The following is a 21378-nucleotide window of genomic DNA, read 5'->3' on the forward strand; positions in this document are numbered from 1 at the left end:
AACAGATTATCTATCATTTATTGCTCATATGAGTTTGTCCTTTGAAATTTTAATCTCTTTATTATTTTACATTAGTAACAGAGAATTATTGGGCCGCACGGTGGCTCTGTGGTTAGCACTGTTGCCTCACAGCAAAAAGTCTTGGGTTTGATACCCGGCTGGGGCAGGGCCTTTCTGTGTGGAGTTTGCATGTTCTCCCTGTGCTTGCATGGGATTCTTCCAGGTGCTCCGGTTTCCTCCCATTGTCAAAAAAACCTGCATGAGAGGTTAATTCTCCTGTCAGTGCCCATGACGAAGGCAATGACATAGATCTGGAGTTGGTCCCTGGGCGCTGTACAATGGCTGCCCACAGCTCCTAGTACTTAGGATGCGTTAAAAGCAGAGACTGAATTTCACTGTACAACTGTATGTGTAACAAATAAAGTACCTTTACCTTTATTATTGGCCTCTGAATGTCTCTCACTTTCTCTCTCTTCCAGCCTGAGAACATCATGGTCGACCTTCACTCTCCAACCCCATGCATTAAACTCATCGACTTAGGTGATGCCGTCCAGCTATCCGCACACCGCCGCTATGTCCACCTGTTGCTCGGAAACCCAGAGTTTGCTGCTCCCGAGCTTATCCGTGGTACACCGGTCTCTGTCGCAACAGACATGTGGAGTGTCGGTGTGCTGGCTTACGTCATGCTCAGTGGTGTTTCCCCGTTCCTGGATGAATCACCGGAGGAAACCTGTGTCAATATCTGCCGTCTGGATTTCTGCTTTCCGGATGAATACTTTAGCGATGTGAGCCAGGCAGCGAGGGATTTCGTGTCTTCGGTTCTCCAGCAGGATCCCAGGAAGAGGCCGAGCGCTACGTCCTGTCTGCAGCACCCGTGGGTGGGCCGCGGGGGTGCTCATGGCGGGGAGTACTCCAAGACGCCTCTGGACACAACTCGGTTGGCCACATTCATCGACCGAAGAAGACAGCTGCATGACGTTCGGCCTATCACTAATATCAAAGGGCTGGTGAGCAGCAGTATGGGTAATACACTGTGACGGAGAGAAAACACTGAGTCTTTGAGCTCTCAACAACAATCCAACTGTGACCACACGGGCACCCACTATAACACTGTATATTTTAAGCTTTTCATTATTTATTAATGTGTGAGTGGGACAAAGGATTCAGCGCCTGAATCCTGGCTGTGGTGCGAGATTGACCCACTTGGCCTTTTTGTCACCTGTAGACCAAACCCATAAGCAGAAATATCAGAAATTCACGGCTGTACAATATTTAATTGTTGACTAATATTTCATCTGGTCCGTGTTCCCGGAAACTGCCTAATGGAGAACCCAAAGAAAGGAGCTCCTATTAAAAAAAAAAAAACGACCATGTAGAAAACACACTGTGAGCAGGCCTGATTGCGTCACATCTGTGTATATTTGTAACGTTTATTTTTACAGTGACAGATGATATATTTGAGGTGACTGCCTTTTAAGTTTATCCCAGAGTTGATTTAATCAAGGCTAGCCCATTGTGCTGAAGGCTGTTTTATGTTCACGTGAGGACACTCAAGCAGTTCTTGGATTGGCCTGTAGGTGGCATCAGTAGCCAACTGGCCAGCAGAATAAATCCCCCAACAGATTTATGCCTACAGTATGCTCAGCCAGTGAATTTGGCTGACATAACTCATTATATTAAAACATTATGTGAGTTAGTGAGAAAGTGCTCAGTCATCCACAAACAGTGACATTTTGCCTGACCAGTGAGTGATATCACTCACTAAAATGGTAATACACTGTAAAAAAAGAAAAAAGTGCTAATAATGTGTGCAGTCATCTGATTTCATATAAGGAGCTCAAGTGGACTATGATCAGAGGTATATCTAGTTAGAGAATGTAGACCTTTTTAAGGTTAGTTTAGTTCATGTTCTCCTCCTGGGGTACTTAATGAGCTCTGTCTTAAACCCTGGGACTGTCACTGTGTGCTACTAGACTGCCTGCCACTCATTGTACTGTAGCTTCAGTGACACAGAAGGCCTTTAAGTAGGAATAGTAATGTAGGGGAACCGTGTGATGGTCCATTTAAAAAGAGATACCAAGAATGTTCTATTAAACTATGGTGTGAAAAATTGACATTTCACTTAATAACGAGGATATTCGGCCTATTATGATGTTAGTCATGCAGTAATTTGTTGAGGAGTGGAAGCAAGTCCAAACTGAAATACCATAATTTCTCCTAAAAATTATCTTTTATGGCGCGTAACAGACCACTTATATCACCACAGAGGGTAAATGGGTTATTACAGATAATGTCAATAAGTCGATCACCACCTCCACCAACATGGAAAGTTTCCAAATCTAATTTTAACCCATTGACGAAGAACACATAGTGATGGAGTGGACCAGATGCAGCAGCACTGAAACATGTTTTTAATTTATTGAATGTTAATTTATTTTAGGACTTAGCTTGAGAATGAATGACGAGCCAGACTGAGCTACATGGTGTTGACATCAAATGGCCTAAAATGACCTAAACTGAACTGCTAGTAGCTGATGAAGATGGACAGAAGTGAGCAACACAGAGTTGACTCTTTGGACTGATCTGGACTGAACTGTGTTGGACCAAACTGTCAGGAACACTCAGCTGGACAGTCATAGCCATTGAAATCACTACTTGGATGATGAAAAAGACACACAGTAACCTTCTGGAGCAAACAAAGGACTGCTGGACTAACACAAGAGGCACCATGGAGACTGAAATCCTTTCCGAAGGACACAACTTATCGTTTGTTCGTATCAATGTTTACAACTACTTTGTCCAAAAAAAAAATTGCTTAGCTAGTTTACAAAAAGAAGTAGAATAATCAGGGAAAACCTGCATGTAAAATCACCAGGGACTGTTTAGAAATCAGGTTAGAAATCTGTCTGTTTCTAGAACAAAAACCTGTGACATTCGGTGTTAAGGTGGGAAATGAACTCCACGCTGAAACGTATCCATTAGTGCATTTGTCTACCAGCCTCTGTGGCGAGTAACCAGCTGTGGTGTTTGGCTTGCATTCATTTGGCATGTAAAATAGCTCATGTGGCTGCTTGGTTGGTCTCTGGGGTTTAGAGGCCGCAGTGGATGGCAGACAGAGGAGTCAGTTTCCTGTCCGGCTTAGTGTTTCTACTGATGAATGTAATTTCTTGTCGAATGTGTTCTGCGGTCACAAGTGCTGTCCTCTGCTTTCACCAAATGCTTTCGCTTTCACAAGGCTTCCTTCTGGCCATTTTGCATCCCTTTTATCCTCCCCAGTAAGCATTTAGTGTTTATGGTAAGCATTTACAGCCTGGGATGCAGAATGGAGCAAATGTAGTCACCACTGCTGTTCTGTCAACATGACATCATGTCAAGTCAATTTTATTTGTAGAGACCAGTTTCACAAATAACAAATTTGCTTCAGAGGGCTTTACAGTCTGTACAGCAATACAACATCCCCTGTGCTCAAACCCTCGATTTAAATAAACGCTAACCATTGCTGGTAAGTACAACATCCACGCAAAACTGCAAGTGTAATAGATTTATTGGTGCAACTGAAATGACATCAGGTACCTCTGGGTGCTATTTTCCTCTTCTCATTAGGGACTCTGGATCAGTGCTAACCACAGAGAAATTTGGTCAAGACATATCGTTGTAGGTTTGGAAAAGAAACTTCCTAAATACAGTTCTTCAATGAACAGAGCAGCCTACTATGTAAGTAGATTGCGCAGCTTTGCTTTTAACATGGTTTTAATCCTGGTCATACAAAGAGCAGCTTTGTGCTTAAACTGTTAAAATAAATATTAATAGCACTTACACCTACTGATATTATGTTTCATCATATCAGCTGCTGATGCTCAAAGTTGTTGCAAGATTGGTGCTGAAACAATCAGGCTATTACCGTAGTTAAAATATGATCTAGAAATGATTCAATGATGTAAATGAGCCTTTATTGCAGCATAACATACTGTCAGTAGTTGTTTCTTCTTGGTCCAAAGTGTTCAATATTAGAGGAGGAGATTTCCAGTTCCATATTTTTAGGCTCTACTAGAATATTTGAATGATTTACAGAAGTCTTTATTTGTCTTGTACTGGCACTTTATGCAGCCCCTCAGTTCAGTCTCTGTCTGAAACAGGCCGTATTATCTCCTGTCTTGTTAAGCCCCCCCCCCCCCCTGATCCGCCCACTCTCCTCTGAGTGGTCAGCTCTTGGAAGTTGCTCCTCAGTAGACTTCTGACTTTCATTATATTACATATTTTATCTGTATTTCTACATATGATTAATTATTACATCATGCCTTATTAATGTATTTAATATATTTTATATTTCAGCCCCCCTAATATTGAACACTTCGGGCCTCCATATTTGGCACTGAAATCAGCTGGAAAATTCCAAGCTGCGTCTTTTGAAACGGACAGCCCAATGATATAAAATCAGCCAGTTACTATGGCAACCGTGGTTTTGCAGAACTGTGGAGCCTACATGGCTGCCACAGAAAACCACAACCACCAAACTAAAAAAAAACGCTTGCAACATGTTTTTTGTTTTTGTTATGATTATGATGATACAACAATCAAGAGGAATGTAGGTACGTCAACTGTCAGTAACAATTCAAGTAACATTTCACAGCTTTGCTCCCCACATAACATGAGTACTTTATCTATTCAGGAGCCTGAGTCCTTTATTTAATCTTACTTTACTATTTAACTGAAAAAGTCAAGTCTGTGCTGTTCATTATAGTACTTCAGCTGAGCACTCAGGGTCTTCATGAGGTGTAAGGTATAACCCAGCCTTAAAAACACAATCTTCTGCAATTCACCAGAATATTTCATGTATTCATTGAGGTCTGTCTTTCTGTGTCATTAAAACTGTTAATAGTTTCCTGTTACACTATACTTCAACTTTTGGATTGAGATTTTTTTTTTAAATATGCTTCTCTTTATTTGATGATTGTTGCCTAGATGTTAACCTGTCTTTCACAGCCCGTAAACTGACAATGGAAACATTAAATGTTGATAATGCTGTAACAGTGTACCTAAAGTACCAGTTCTGTCTGAAGTCAGTACAGCTTCACCTGCTGCATTGCTCCAGTTGTTCCTCAACCTGGTGTGACCTACTCTGAAAAAGATGTTTTGGTTGTCTAAACTGCACAAAATTTCATTTGGGACAGTATCGCTTAAATCAATCAGGTACTGAAAGTGTGCCAAATTATTACACAAGACCAGTCCAACTGTAATTTATACCTAAAGTTAATATTTACTCTAGGCATGTCCAAACTATTCCATAAAGGGATGTGTGCCTGCAGGTATTTGTTGTAACCAATCAAGAGCACACACCATGTAACCAATTAACTGTCTGACGACTAAGATCAGTTGATTAAATGAGTCAAGCCTTGTGTGCTCCTGCTTGGTTGGAATGAAAATCTGCAGCCACATGAACCTTTATGGAATAGTTTGGACATGCCTGGTCTAAATCTCCTGTAGAGAGTCTTACAATTAACTTCAGGGATGTGTCATAAGACTTTTACTCACTCTATGTCTTGAGGTGTAAGGCTAAACGAATATCCAAATGTTCAAAAACATCTCGCATCCCCATCTAATCTAGAAAATTGTCATTAAAATGCCTTTCACTCATCTTCTAGACCTTTTTTAAGGATGTCAGGCTGAAATAACACCCCACTCACTGGTTCTTATTGAGCATGTAGATGATATCCACATACTCGAGGTAAAGAAAAACCCAGGATACACTGACAACTGAAATCCAATCACCACAACCAGCCCAACAGGTTGTCATTCATAAATGCTTACATCTTACAAAGCCACATGGTTCATGTTGCCGCACATTATCAGTCACAGAGTTGTCAATGTCAATAAGAAGTGCAGCATTGAAATTGCCAGTATGAACTCATCAACTGGTATATGAATAACATGACAATTTCTTGTCATTTCAGGCGTTGTTGAGATGATGTCAATATAATGAGACTTTGTTTTAATTTATAAGGTGATGTTGGCTTATTAGAGGAGTCGGGTTGGGTGGATGGTGGTTGGCAAAAAGCTGCACAAGCAGTAGGAGAGCACTATTGGAGACCATTAACCAGACATTGCTTGTGTCACATCGGGACATAAAAGCGTGCATTTTTACCATCACTGAAGATGGGACATTTTTACCACATTTGACTGTTATAATCCAAACCAGGATCCTTCCCTAACCCCTAACCAAGTGGCGTTTGCGCCTAAACTTAACCAATTAAATGACACACAAAAAGCTTAAAATTCATATACTTGACACACTGATTAGCGTGTCAACTGCATGCAATATTGGACTTTGGCATATGAACTGCACGTTATTTGAAAGTGTAAAGTCTTGTTATCGGTACGTAGATTGAAGAGACCGGGTCGAAATTACAGAAATTGAACCTCAGCTCTTCGACGCTTTATCCAACTGTGCCCGTGTCAGTTCTGTCTCAATCCCACAATGCATCTGTCATGCCTTGCTGAGCCACGTAGCGCCGTGGTGGCTTCACCCAGTTGAATGCTCGTCCGTGCTGTATCCTGATGGTGTTCATGCTGAGCTTCTTCCATAGAGAAACATTATGCTGATGGCTTCCTTGTGTATAGGCTGCCTCTTCTTACTCCATAAAAACCTGCTGGTTTGTTACTCTTTACTAATAAAGAACCTGCTTGTTTGTATTTCCTCCTCTCTCCATCTCCTCTCTGAAATCAATGTGTGAAGGATTTTTAGCACAATACTTAAACAGTATGTAACCACTCACATGTTTTAGACACATATGTGACACATGGCTCACCAATAAAAGATAAAGCAAGATTATGATTCCATATATTTACAGATAAATTACTGTTTAATTAAACAGCTTTAGAAAGTGAGAAAAAACACTGAAATGATTGCTGTTATTTGCTGTTAGTAAACCTTCAGAATACATTAAGATTATAGAAAACTTAAATACATGCACGTGTCCTGAGGGTTTTAAAGGCTGGAATTAGGTCTCAGCTCAAAAATGGCTTTAAGAAGCTAGAGTCAACAGTTATAACAGCAATACGAGAGCAAAAATCTGAAAGTTATAGTCATGTGTTGCACAGCCCTTAATGGGACTTCATTTAAAAATATATATATTTTCTGTTTTTTATTCTGTGAAGTATAGTTGCTGGTTGTCCTGCAAGTCAAAAGCCAGGGCTTAAGCCTGCTCCTAATAATCAGTTTGCAGTGTTACCATGACTTTACCATGACTACTGGGGGTAGTCCAGTAGTGCTGTTAAGTTTATGTAAACCATATTAAGGACATTAAAATGGAATGTTGTTAAACCAAAATGAAAATTGGCTTTAAAAGTGCTAATCTCATTAACTTGGAACAAAGCGGTACAATGAACTGAACTCATTGCAGGGTTAATGATGGACTAAGAACTATAAAGTAATTGTCAACTGTTAGATTTACAGCTGCAGCACTAAAAAATACAAAATATATTTCATAATTTGTGATATCTTTGCTTTAAATGAAAAATCATCTGCATTTGATTTTTGTGTTGGCTTAATTGAAAGAAAAGGAGCAATAATAATGTCCACTTCACTCAAATTCTCCACCAGAAACAGTTTCATTCTTGTGTTTTCTTTTCTCTTTTCTTAAAATTATTCAATTTAATTTAAACAGTATAAATAAGTTTTAATTCTGTTTTTCAATCCTTTAGTTATATTTCAGTTTACAACAGTTCAAACACCTTGCGTACATCTCAGTTTTATCATAATAATCCTGTCAAAGACACACACAACAGAGCTCACCTACAAACAAGGTTTACACATGTAAAATCTCTTTCACACACATAAACTCACACACACTCACATACGCACACACCCCCACACCCCCACACACAGACACACACACTCGCTCTCAGCAGGTCAAAGCCAAATGCTGACCACAGCTACTTTAAACTCAAAGCTGAGCCAACCAGAAATGTGTGTGTGTGTGTGTGTGTGTGACTGAACTCACCCTCAGTGCTTTAAAACAAACCATCACAGCAGGTTAAATATACTCTCAGCCACTAACACAACTTCAGTAGATGAAATATTGGACTGTAATCCTGCAACCAGCAACAAAGTTCACAGTTTGTGTGTATGTGAGGCTTTCAGTTGCCCTGCTGCTGCTGAAGAAATGAGTTTTACAGCTCAATAAACTGGAGGAGAATCAGATGGCAGACGATAATGTGAAGAGTAGACGAGGAGAGGGGAAATCCGGGTGTGTAAATGTTGAGGTAAGTTGTTGATTACATTTCAGACACACAACAGCTGCTTAGATGCTTTTTTCCAAGTATAAATTTGTAAGTTTGAACTCAGTAAAATAATAATAGTCATTTTCTTTCACTGGGATAAAATATGACATACGGTTCATGTCGACACAGTTTGTAAGTGTTGAGATTAGGGCTACAACTAAGGTTTCTTTAAATTCAATTCAATCAATTAAAAACAAATCAAAAAATGTTGATCTCTCTGTCTAAAGGCAAAGATAGGCTACAACCTAAAATGTCTTGTTTTTTCTGGTCCAACAGTCCAAAATCTAAAGATATTCAGTTTACTATCATAGAGGACTAAAATAACCAGAAAAAAATTCAGATATAAGAAGCTGGAACTAGAGGATTTGGGCATTTTTTCTTTGACGTTGTCTCAAAACAGTTGAGTTGATTCTCAAGGTATTTGGTGATCGATTTTTTGTCAATCAATTAATCGACTAATTGTTGCAGATCTGGTGAGGTGTCAACAACACTTTTGAGTAATTTTTGCTGTAATTGCTGAAACAAATTGGAAAATATAATGTCAATTCAGAGCGAGCAGTTTAAGCTAGTTCTGTCCATGTACTTTCCCAACACAGTCTTGTGATAGTTTGTAAAAAAAAAACCGTCACAATATTTAATCAAAGTCAATCAAAGTTACCACCTCTATCAGAAACATGGACGCTAGGCCTGAGAGCTTTTTGCTGCTAACTTAGCTGCTAGCTCGGCGGCTAACTCTGCGGCTAGCTTGGTGGCTAACTCGGCGGTTAGCTCGGCGGCTAACTCAGCTAACTGGCTAACAGTAGACTGTAGAAGTAGTAGTGTGCGCTGAATGTATTTATATCTACAGCAGCAGGGGCGGGATTATGCTCCAGTGTGTAACCGTGCTATTGATTTTCAGACCCGTCCATTAAATCCAGACACAGAAATCTTGATCACAGTTTGTGAAGCCTAGCTCCACAATTCAAATCTAAATGGTTGAAATGCTTTTTACACCTTTTTTAAAAATACATTTATGACCTTTTTAATGTGTTTAGAAGACAATGTCTGAATTCACTTTACACAGTCTTTAAAACAATGGAAAATTTGTGTCACAAATGTATAGATTAAATTTCATGACTTTCACAAACTGCTGTGAGACTGGGTTGAGGAACCGAGAATTAGCTCCTACTTGGACAGACTCTTCCTGTAGTAAAGCTGCTTGCTGCTCTTTATAAGAAATGGACTAATTTAATAGTTCCCATCGTTTTATTTATCGAATGCAGTGTTTAAAAAAATACTTTTTTTGGACTCACTACTGCCTTTTGTGGCAGCAATGAGAACAGTTCTCATCAACTATAAATGCCATTAGTGTTTGTTGGCTGCAGAGGGCAGTATTGAGCCTGTTACAACTCGGATTGCCGAAAACTAACTGATGCTTCATAGCTAGCATCAGCTAACAGCTACCATAGTCAAATTTGTGTGAATAAAGCGAGACAAAAATTTGCTTCAATTCTGTAAAAATGAATTTCAATGCAAATTCACATAAACAACAACAACAACAAAAAGAGGGCTATTATGTTAAATATACCTAAAATAATATACTGCATCCCTTACTGAAAATGTTGTTAAAATCTGATTAATGGGATGCAAGATTTTGTTGGGGACAAGGATCATCACTGCACTGTGTTCATCCTCAGATCCAGCAGTCTTCCTCTCCCTTTCCAACTGCGTGGAAAGGTTTGGGGAAGAATGTGGAACTGCTGTTGCCATATGTCTGGCCCAAAGGCTCCTCTGCCCTGCAGGGACTGGTGCTGGTGTGTGTGGGCTTACTGGCAGCAGAGCGACTGGTCAATGTATTGGTACCCGTTTACTCCAAGAACATCGGTAAGCATTGAAAACCACTAAGGTGTTTTCTTAGTTGACATGAATATGTTAAATTGTGTAAATTACACTGCAGTCATACATTTTTGTATTTGAATATTACTTTTAAGCCGTCTGGAAATAACCAATAGAATTGCAACCGAAACAACTCAGTTACTTGTCAGACCCAATAACTGAAATTTGCTGTTCAAACACTAGATGGCAGTGTGCACACATCTTTTTTTTTTTTTTTAGATCTGATTGATTATGCTGACTTTCTTCCTTGTGCATGGTGTCTTTTTAGTGTGTTCACAGTACTCAGGGTTGTTAAGAATTGTACAACATCAATGCAAGTGTGCACCTCATACACCTGACATAGTGAGGTGATATACCACTCCCAGTCTTTAAACATGCACAATTATTGTCAAGTTATGTGCTGTTGAAGTGTGTATTTGTTGACCACAGCTCTGCCCAAACTTGAAAACGGCTGATCAACTGCTGAAGGACACAATGGACAACTCAATTCCGTTCAATCTTGAGTTTTTTTATTTTGGGTCAGAAGGGGATGAATGGGGTGTAACAGAATAGGTTAATAACCTAGGATAAACAGAAAGACAAAGGCATTCATAGCAAATAATTTCAGTTCACACTTCTTAATATAAAGAATAAATGAATTAATAAATGTTAATGTTACTTGATAAATGAAATGAAATTAAACTTATTCAGATTAATTCAACTCAAATCATTTCAAAAAGGTTAACAATTAAAGTAACAAGCTACACCAAAGGTCACTATTAGAGTACTAGAAACAAAGCACGAGTACCAAAGTACTTCTATAAAATCATAATAAAGTTTCCAATTTACTCAACAAAAATAACCATTGCAACCACAAACACACAATCAAAGCATTTGGGAAGCATGGCCTCCAAACTTAAACATCTACTGTACTGACCTGTGTGTATGTATGGCCACTGGAGTCATCCGTTGTCACTTTTACTGGGGGAAGCTCACAGTAACTTGTAGAAAATTAGTGAAACGCCTTCTGTATGTGACATACAGTATGTTACATCACATATCCTAAACACATATGAGTCCAGTCCTGCAGCTGCTTGGCCTAGGTGTAAAAGTTGTTCTTTTGGTTATTTGGTGGATTTCTATTCATACCCTCACAGTGGTACACAGCAAGCTAATCAAGTCAAGTCTAGAGTTTTAATTTTTTACCAGAGGTAATGATGAAACTGTGAAAACCGTGTCAGATGAAACACAACAAATCAGAAAACAAGCTATAAACAAGTGTTAGTATAATTAGTACAGTAACAAGCATTTATAAATGTTTCCACTAATTGTAATATTACTTACAGGTTTCTCTAAATGAAGACATTTTGACATCAACATAGGAAAAGAACAGATCATGGCTTACTGTGAGACTTCAATATATATCTCAGCCTAATGTTATTATAGTAAGCCCTGTGCTATTCCTACTATGAAAGTCAAAATGAAGCCTATTGTCCCTAATGTAAGGAAGACACAAAGTATCACCAGCCAACAACATTAATTCGCAAGTACAACAGTAACTCATCTAATAAACATATCATTCACAAGAATAAAATGAATAGAACAGTGTAAAAAGTGACAAATAGCTGTAAGAAATTAGACACCTACAGACTGCAATTGTTATACTGCTAGCCACATAATGTTGTAGAGAAACCGCTGAATACTGTGATTCCTTGAGTTTTTCCTGATATGAAAATCTGATATTCTCTGTTGGTTTCTAACAAATATGTTTAGCCTTGAAGGTATTTTTAGACAGTGAGTAGTTGACGCTGCTACCTCCATCGTTTGGATGTAAATATGACAAAATTGGCGGTGGTAGCAATAAAAGTTGTGCTGGTGTCTGAGTTCAGCATACAAATTCAGATGATCTGGACCAAAATCAGTTTATGGTATTAGTCAGCCAAGCTTGTTCTATTACATTTAGTAAAGGAGGCGTCTACCTGAAGCATACAATTCAGGATCAAATGTTGTTAGCTCTGGTTACCGCTCACTGGAATTACCTTAAGCCCAACAGTAAAGTATCAGTTACAATAGAATATTGTATTCGCAACACATTAGCCTTAGCTAATGTAGGATAGTGGCTAGTTTGGTTAACATTAAACTGATCACAGATAATTAAATGTAATGTTTCAAATTACAAACAACAGTCACAAAAGAGATACAACAGCTCAGAGTACCTGCAGATAGTGCCCCATTAAGGGCATTTGGAAGATAGCGGTTGCTAATGGTAACTGAATGTTCACCGGTGAGCAACTGACATCAAAATCTGATATTTTTTGTTGGTGGTTTATTTTCTGCATATACATACATTGTTGTTGCTAGGAGGTTTAGCACAGAAGACAGTCCAGCTCTCACTCAAGGTGGACCAAAATATGCCTGTCCACGATAAATAGCACAGGATTCTAATCAAAATTGGCTGGTTTGAAGATACCCAACACAAAAATAATTGAATATAGATGTTGAAAATAAGTGTTGACCAATCATTTCATGCAGATACTGAAGGGATCCAGGAATTCAGGATCCAATACATCACCATAAACTGTAAACAATTGTGTGGGCTGACTTGGTCGTTTCTTATAAACCAGTTCAGCTACTGAATGAAAACGTATGGGTTTGAATGTGAAATCAAGCTTCACTTTTACATATGAAGGATGCAATTTGGCACACAGCGAGGGGGTGTCATCATTTGCCAGGGTCTTTTGTACGCTGTTTTGTACGCAGGGCTGCATACACCACAAGGCAACAACCCAGAAGCCTCCACTTCAGAGGAAGTCAGCATCCAGTTTGTCTTCAGTTACTTCTCCTTTTGGAAAACTGGCCATTTGGCTTTTGGAGCAACATGAAAGTATAAGCCAGCGCAGTGAGAATGAGGCCGAGCGCTGCTTTGTGTGATGAGGAAGGGGTGGAGGGGAGTTTCAGAGGAGAGGGGGGGGGTTGTTATTGGTGTGTGTGTGTGTGTGTGTGTGTGTGTGTGTGTGTGTGTGTGTGTGTGTGTGTGTGTGTGTGTGTGTGTGTGTGTGTGTGTGTGTGTGTGTGTGTGTGTGTGTATGTAGAGGGTTTTCTGGGAGGTCACCCCTCCTGCCAGTCATGCTTAGCCGGCATTAGTGGCCTTTTTCGTGGAGTTAACACACCGGTACAACGGCCGTTTTGTCTCTAAGTCCGACCCCCTCCGACTCTGGGACCTGATGCCAGAGTTGAAAATGCCCCCCCGCAGAAAACACACACCAGACATTTTAAGAATGTAAAATACACACATTTCTTAATTTCTTTTTATCTATCTTTTTTAATCTTTCTCATTTCTGTTTTCACTGTGCCTCTTTATCTGTCTGGATCTTTGTTTTTCTTCATCTCTTCTGCCTCCTCCTCCTCTTTGCCTCATCTCTGTCTGTTTATTCAATTCATCCTGATTCCCAGCCCTTGTAAAAAATGGTAATGAATGTGAATGAGAATGCGTCTGTGTGGCAGAGAGGGGAGTGTGTGAATGTGTTCATGACTGTTTGTGTATGTGTGTGTGTATAGTTGGTTTCCATTGGGAGGATGTTTATCTAGGCCTCAGTAATAAGAAAATGTGAAGGATTTAACCTTTGTGTTGGACTTTGTAACACCTATATGTGCATTTTTGTGTGTGTGTGTGTGTGTGTGTGTGTGTGTGTGTGTGTGTGTGTGTGTGTGTGTGTGTGTGTGTGTGTGTGTGTGTGTGTGTGTGTGTGTGTGTGTGTGTGTGTGTGTGTGTGTAGTGAATGAGCTGTCTGCAGGAGGCAGCTGGACTTCACTGGTCATCACTGTCTGCATCTACACACTGCTGAAGTTCCTACAAGGAGGAGGGGCAGGTATGTGTGGTGTTTACGGTACAGGAATGTATGTAAACGGTAAAATGTGTCCTCCTTCATCTCCTCTCTTTTCCTTCATCACTCACCAACGCTCACCCACCTCTTCCTTTTTTGGTCCTTGTAGGTACTTCTGGTTTCATCAGCAATCTTCGTCAGTTTCTGTGGATAAGAGTTCAACAGTTCACCAGCAGAGGCGTTCAGGTACCACTCAGACTCTTCTTCTCCTCTATGTTTCCTCATCTTTATTCCTGTTGACAATTTCTGAATTTTCTACTGTGTTAGCCTGCTTGAACTCAGAAATATGCATATTTCCAGGTCTTTTTTGTAAATCAGCGACTCTATTGGAAAATCTTTGTATGATTCACAGTTACAAAAAACTCCTAATTTAAAGTGCAATACCACCAATGGCCACTAGATGCTGGCTCGAGAAAATCCCTGGCTCCAATTGAATCCCATTTAAAAAAGTTAATCATTTTTTTCAAGGATTTCATGATGTCTCAATTGCTAGACTCAGGCCTTCTAATAAGTGTGCTGGTGGTCATTTGGAAATTACTGCTATCTTAATAACATTTGAAAACACTGAACATAGAGTTAATTCGGGCAGGACATGAAGTCAAGCTCAGCACACAAACCCAGCCCACATCAGCTGATGGCCCAACTGATTCCCTTCTATGTATTCAATTGGAAATTCTCATACAGGACACCTTATTTAAAGCTTCTTTAGTCATTTACCTTCCTGCTTCAACTTCCCTCACCCTCCAGCTCCTCCTTACATGCTGTGTCTGACTTAAACAATGTCATTTCTGTTGTCATTTTTGCCTGATTTGTTCTATACCTGGGGTCTTTGCACTTCCTACCTTATACTTTTCATGTAAGTTGCTAAGTACAACTTTTTCAATACAAATGTTTTCAAATTTGATTTTAAATGCCAAAACTTAACTCACTGTTGTTGCCCCATAGTTACTTTGTGTACAAGTTTCCCCCCCCCCCTCAGTTGTTCTGTTTACAGAGCTTTGCTAGTTTGCCATCACAACCTCTTGACTTTATGCTACTTTGTACATTTCTCAAAGAAATTTAGTACATAAGGTCAAGAGGGTGCAATGATTGTTATCCACTGGTTGCCTGGTAACACCATGCTGATGACAAAACTTCAGGAACTCAATGCTCCTGGTCAGGAAATAGTCTTGCACATAACCCTCTTTAAAACCACAATTGTTCTTTTCTAAACATAGGTTGTTGGTTTTTTGTACAGATTAAACAAACAAGATATATGTTCATTAGTGAGGTTAAGACGTTCTGGTAGGCTGATTTTGTTACCTTCAGACACAGCCAAGCTAGCTATTTCCCCTTTTTTTGTGCTTATCTAAGCTAAGCTAACTGACTATTGGAGCCAGCTTCAAATTGACTTTAAAAATGAGAGTGGTATTAATCTTCTTTGCCAGAAAGGGAATAAAAGTGTTTCACAAAATATTGACTATTACTTTAAGGCTCATTAATACAGATTTCAAATTCATCAGACTCACATTGGACATGCTTCAAGTATGTAATGAGTTGTCGCAGTGTAAAGTCTAGTTTAGTAACTGGAAACTCCTCTCTGCCCTTCTCCCTCCACACTTGAGGTGCGTTTGTTTTCCCACCTCCATGGCTTGTCTCTGCGCTGGCACCTGGAGAGACACACTGGGGACGTGCTGAGGAGTGTCGACCGAGGCACCTCATCCATCAACAGCCTGCTGAGGTAGGACGGGAGGAGGTCGAAAGGTGGAAACATTTATCCTTGACTCACTTGACCTGGGTTCATTTACCAAAACACAACAGGCATGAAACTCAAAATACATGTAGTGGGTGAGTTCTAACCTGGGTTTGTTTTGTGTCTTTAGCTACATCCTGTTCAGCATCCTCCCTACCATCTGTGACATCATCATCGCCATCATTTACTTTGTCTCCTACTTCAGTGTCTGGTTCGGACTCATCGTTCTCGCCTGCATGGTGCTTTACCTCAGTGAGTCAGTGTGTGTGGTGCTGTTTGAACACATGTATGAGCACATGTTCATCATCTTCTGGTCATCAAGACTCATCTAATTTCAGCAAAATTCTGTGAAATCTTGATTCAGTTTGGTCAAGTTTAAACATTTCCAAAAATAAAAGCACTTAATAAATGATAATGTTTTATGGATTTTATACCCCAAAGATCCAGCCTCTTGTTTTTGTAACAATCTTAATAAATGCATTTTCATGTCTGCAGCGTGTACCATCCTGATCACAGAGTGGAGGACGAAATATAGGCGAGAGATGAACAATCAGGACAATAACGCAAAGTCCAGAGCCGTAGACTCGCTGCTCAATTTTGAGACGGTATATATATCATCATCACATATCACACACACACGCACACACACGCACACACACAAACACACACACACACACACACGGCTTATTGACAGATAGTTCTTTGCTTTCCAGTCTTCACACACTGGGTTTGTTTTTTGCAGGTGAAATATTACAACGCTGAGGACTATGAAGTCCGCTGCTTTGAGGAAGCCATTCTGAAATATCAAGTAAGCTTTTATTGCTGTCAAGTTATCGTAGTGACATTACCTGACACTAAAAGTTCTGTACCTGCTTATTTCACATGTAAATATAAAGATGAAAACTCAGCAGTGTGTTTTGTTGTAGTTCAAATAATCCATTTTCAAATCTTGCCAAAGTTGTTTTCAATGTTCCTTATTTTAAATGAAGCTCAATAAATTGTGTGCTGGTTGTGTAGCGGTGTGAATGGAAGAGCTCAGCGTCCCTCGCACTGCTGAACCAAACACAGAATGTCATCATAGGGTCGGGACTGCTGACTGGATCTCTGCTCTGCGCCTACCTGGTCTCCAAGGGACAATTCCAGGTATCAGTGAAGAGTGAATGACACTAAGACACCTCTTTGATGCTGTGACCTCAGTGACTCAGATACATGGAGCGGAAGTAGATCTCAATGACTCAGATATGGTTTTAGAGACTTGAACTTGACCACAGTGACTCGGACGTGAGACATGTCAATTAGTTAGAGACTACTTTGGAGTATTGTATTCAGAAATAAACTCATGACTCATGAAACATTCCCAGTGATCAGGATATGACTTTGCTATTTTAGTTTTTATATACATGAACTCACTGCTAATGATGCACATAAAAAAGGACACGAAACTTGACTCATTCGCCAACTTTACTGGCTGCTTTGCTTATTGATTATAGTGTTTAATGTTTAGGAGCTTTATGTCTTTCCTTTCCCCCTCAGGTTGGAGATTATGTTCTGTTTGGAACCTACATCATCCAACTGTACACTCCTCTGAACTGGTTTGGTACCTACTACAGGTGAGACAAACATACACTTCAGCAGTGATCACCAACCCTGCTCCTGGAGAAATACTGCCCTGCATGTTTTATGTATCTCCCCACTCTGACACACTTGATTGTAATTATTAACTCCTTAGCAAGCAGCTGAAACTTGTCAAAAACTTGATAACTGTTGAACTTGAATTTTCCATTATTTACGTCAATCATTGGCATGTACTGGGTCAAACTAGGCTTTGCGGTCATTGCGAGGCCACACCAAATCTTCACTGTGAGACACTGTCTCCCCTTGAGAAGTAGTAGTAGTAGGCAATACATCTGCCTCATTTTGGGGAAAACAGGAAGCACCCTGATAGTGTTGCTATAGCAGCCAAGGTCAGATATGTGTTTTTCTGTTTTTCTGAACGTAGTAGAAGTAACTGTAGTCAGAGGTTGGATATTGTGGACCCTGTGGGATGGAGGACAAAGGCTTTGAGTGTCTAAGTAATGTTTTTATCTGTAGACCAGTAGACTAAATTCTTTATACTGTAAATGTGTTGGATCTGTCCATATTTGGGCATGGCTCAGCCTGTGGCATTCTCTGTGTGCTTTAAAGTCTATCCCTGGAGGACAGAAACTTCAGAATTGAAGGGAGCATCAGAACATAATGTGTACTGATTATTCATTCACTTCTCCTTGATCAAGTAAATAACCCATTTCAACGTAAGACATCCTGTACTCCTGTCTACTCTCTCCACTGACGTATGGGCTGCATAATTAAAAATCATCAACGAGTTATTTATTAGAATCATGTGTTTTAGAGTGGGGAGGGCAGTAATTCTCCAGGAGCAGGTTTGGAGACCACTGCAGTACAGGATGCATGTTTGAGGGGTGCCTTATAGTAACAACACTGCGTATGAAATGCTCGTGATTGTATTTTTGTACTACTGTAGCTGCTGCTGTTTCTGCTTCTAATCATACAAATAAAATCTTTACAGGCTGATTCAGAGCTCATTTGTTGACATGGAGAACATGCTGGCTTTGCTGACAGTGCAGAAAGAGGTGAGTCATGAAACAGAACCAAGTCAGTGCTAACATAGACTCAACAGCTGATGTGCTTTACTTTGATGTTCATATGCTTAAATACCACATTATGATTATAATTATTTGGTTGATAAAACGTTTTTTTAAAAAGCAACTCTGTTGCTGATTTAATCATAAAACAATCCAGGCAGGTTTAGTGAGCAAAATAGTTACTTGTCATCAAATACAGCAGATGTGAGGGAAGCACTGAGCCCTATTTTGCCAGAATTGCCTCTCCTCCTTCACATCAGGTCAGGACCTGGATTCAGTGTCAAGGACACTTCAGCAGGATGGCAAAGTGCAACTCTTGTGTTTGAAAAGCCACCTCACAAACTGTTAATCACACTCAAAACAGGTTGAATGTATGAAGAGTTCTCAGCCTTTGACTTTTTTTTATCTCTTAAGTTTCTCTGTCTATTTTCTGTATTTTTATTCCTTTATAAAACATATATATTTGGCATATTCTCAATATTTAATGTATTCAATATTTACCTGACTTCAAACTAAATTTCCTTTGAGATAATAATGAAAATTAGACTGAAGCAGAGTTAAAGATAATGCAGCTAATTTTTGACACATTTATTATTTTTCAGTCAATTTGTTATAATATTAGGTAAATCATTACTGTTATTATTATTAAAGCTGTTATTATCAGCATGAGGAATAAGCTACTATTGCCAAAGCATTATTTAGACATTAATATTTAGATATAATACAATATAATGTCTTCTCTTTTATCAAATATAATACAAAATACCAAACTAATTACATAGTTTAATACTTAGAAGTAAATTATATAAAGAGGCCATAGAGATTTACAAATAAAAAAAGAGATATAAATATGTATAAATAAAACAAAAATTATTTTAGGGTGTTGATTTGTGATCAGAGTCAGTCTGCTTTGGTCCTGCTTGAAAACAGAAACTCACACAGTCAGAGGTCAGCGGATTAGGAGGTCAACAAGTGTTTGTGTGTGACTTTGTGTGTTTGTGTGTCTTTGTGCGCATACACATACTAAAACTCATAGTCTGTGTCTGTGTGTGTACGTCTGTCTTTGTGTGTGTGTGTGTGTGTGTGTGTGTGTGTGTGTGTGTGTCTGCGTGCGTGCGCGTTGGTGGGAAAAGGCGTCCTCCGGCTGCCTCACTAAAGGCTCCTACATTCACAGGCCCTTGATATGGTAAACAGGCACATGAATGTAGACAAAAGCATTAGAGCACCTTAAAAACACAGCGGCCCCTTTCTTAGGCTTGGGAAGCTGCAGGCGAGGGGAGTCTGTGAGGAGGAGGAGGAGGAGGAGATGGAGGAGGAGGAAGGTCAGGGAAGAGAGAGGGTGAAAAAAACTGATGGTGATAAATCGTCAAGCTATAATCAAACTTTTCTGTTTCAAAGATGTTTGGATTCCAGTTTCAGAATAGAGGAAAGGGTGAAAAACGTACAAATGATGGGAGCAATAATGAGTAGAAGGGTGTAGGAGCTGTAGGAGCTGTAGTTTGGTTATTAATAATGATTAATAATTATCATAAATAATTATTAAAAGGAAATGAAAGAATTATCAATTGTTATTATTAATTTGGGACACCACCCGGAAACCAACACGTTAATCAATGTCCAGTTATAAACTGTCCTACTACTATGACTAACCACAGACACTAGACAACAGCTGCCTATTTGTATGCTCATATGATTATGAACATACAAATAGGCAGGTGTGTGTGTGTGTGTGTGTGTGTGTGTGTGTGTGTGTGTGTGTGTGTGTGTGTGTGTGTGTGTGTGTAGCTATGGGTGTGTGTGTGCGTGTGTGTGTGTGTAGCTATGGGTTTGTGTGTGGGTGCAGGTGGGTGTGTCCAGGAGCGTAGGGATTCAAGATGGCAGACTCCGCAAAGGGGTGTCGTCACACAAGAACAGAAGGGGCAGATACGGGGGCCGTTTCCACTAAACAAAATGGCGCAATAGCGCCGACTTGTGGTCAACCCTCCCAAACACATCGGCTCAGCGGCAGCACACATGACTGAGGATATGGTTCCTTAGGATGTAGCTTGACTATATATCCTGCCTTAACTCACCAATAGCTGTGTAATGCGGGATGTGAATGTATAATGTGTGTGTGGTTAGTATAAGAGAGAGAGAGAGAGAGAGACAGAGAGAAAGAGAGAGAGAGAGAGAAGTGATGGAAGGGTTAAGGCAAGCTTTGTACACAGATAAATGTGCGCACAGCATGGAGGCTGTGTACACGTGTTATCTGATGCTGGCTAACAAAGCAGCTTCCTCTCGCTCAAGATGGCGCTAAATCACAAGCAGCTGAATAAATACAGAAAGGCAGACTGACGGTTTGGCGAGGTGACGCGGAGAGATAGAAGCGGCCACTTTTATCTACAGCTACGCACGCGCACAGTGAAGATCTGTGCATGCGCCAGCTGATGGTTGAAAGACAGAAGGGGCTTACTATCCCTTAGTGGTGGCTGTAACACAGACCCTGATGGGATAAACACAAAATAGCAGTTTGCAACAAACGTAATCAGACTCTATCAGAGTCTAGCAAACAAACGGTCCCAAAACACAAGCTTATACAGCAGTGATATAAAATGCTAACTGGCATTACCACACACAATTAGCTCTGCCCAGACGAACAACCTCTATTTGTTGATCTACCGATGTACATATATGGGGTGATGCAAGCTGTGTGGCATTCAACATCCGTTAGTAAATCGAACACTGTCCTTCCAGACGGCTCATCTTGACTCCTCGAGGCTAACGGCGTTCGGTCCCACTGGTGACGCGGAAAACCTCAGACATGTCGACAATTGGTGGAATGGCGAGGCATAGAAGTTATCTGACGATCTACGACATAGAGAGAACTTGTTACTTGGTCTTGTAACTTATCCTCCCTTCTGCAGGTACAATTGAGAGCGGCGTGACTGGTTGTCAGTGGTGCTCGCGGATCCGTTCAAGTTGAATTCACGTGAACGCGGAAATTCTC

At 40.0% G+C, this 21378-nt stretch overlaps 2 protein-coding genes across 2 annotated transcripts in view; both read left to right on the forward strand.

Annotated features, from left to right (window-relative positions):
• The window catches only part of LOC133992960 (kalirin-like), a 139287-nt gene extending 134367 nt beyond the window's left edge, over positions 1–4920 (forward strand). Inside the window, 1 exon segment of the mRNA XM_062431769.1 lies at positions 480–4920. Coding sequence (XP_062287753.1) covers positions 480–1037 — 558 coding nt within the window. The 3' untranslated portion in view covers positions 1038–4920.
• Positions 4921–8199: 3279 nt separating this feature from the next.
• The window catches only part of abcb6b (ATP-binding cassette, sub-family B (MDR/TAP), member 6b), a 33472-nt gene continuing 20293 nt past the window's right edge, over positions 8200–21378 (forward strand). The window contains exons 1-11 of the mRNA XM_062432250.1: positions 8200–8262; positions 9957–10143; positions 13911–14003; positions 14128–14204; positions 15623–15738; positions 15881–16002; positions 16246–16355; positions 16493–16558; positions 16768–16893; positions 17284–17360; positions 18317–18380. Coding sequence (XP_062288234.1) covers positions 8200–8262; positions 9957–10143; positions 13911–14003; positions 14128–14204; positions 15623–15738; positions 15881–16002; positions 16246–16355; positions 16493–16558; positions 16768–16893; positions 17284–17360; positions 18317–18380 — 1101 coding nt within the window. The remainder of the gene's footprint in view (positions 8263–9956; positions 10144–13910; positions 14004–14127; positions 14205–15622; positions 15739–15880; positions 16003–16245; positions 16356–16492; positions 16559–16767; positions 16894–17283; positions 17361–18316; positions 18381–21378) is intronic.

The sequence above is a fragment of the Scomber scombrus genome, chromosome 13, assembly GCF_963691925.1.
Source record: "Scomber scombrus chromosome 13, fScoSco1.1, whole genome shotgun sequence".
NCBI classification, from domain to species: Eukaryota; Metazoa; Chordata; class Actinopteri; order Scombriformes; family Scombridae; genus Scomber; species Scomber scombrus.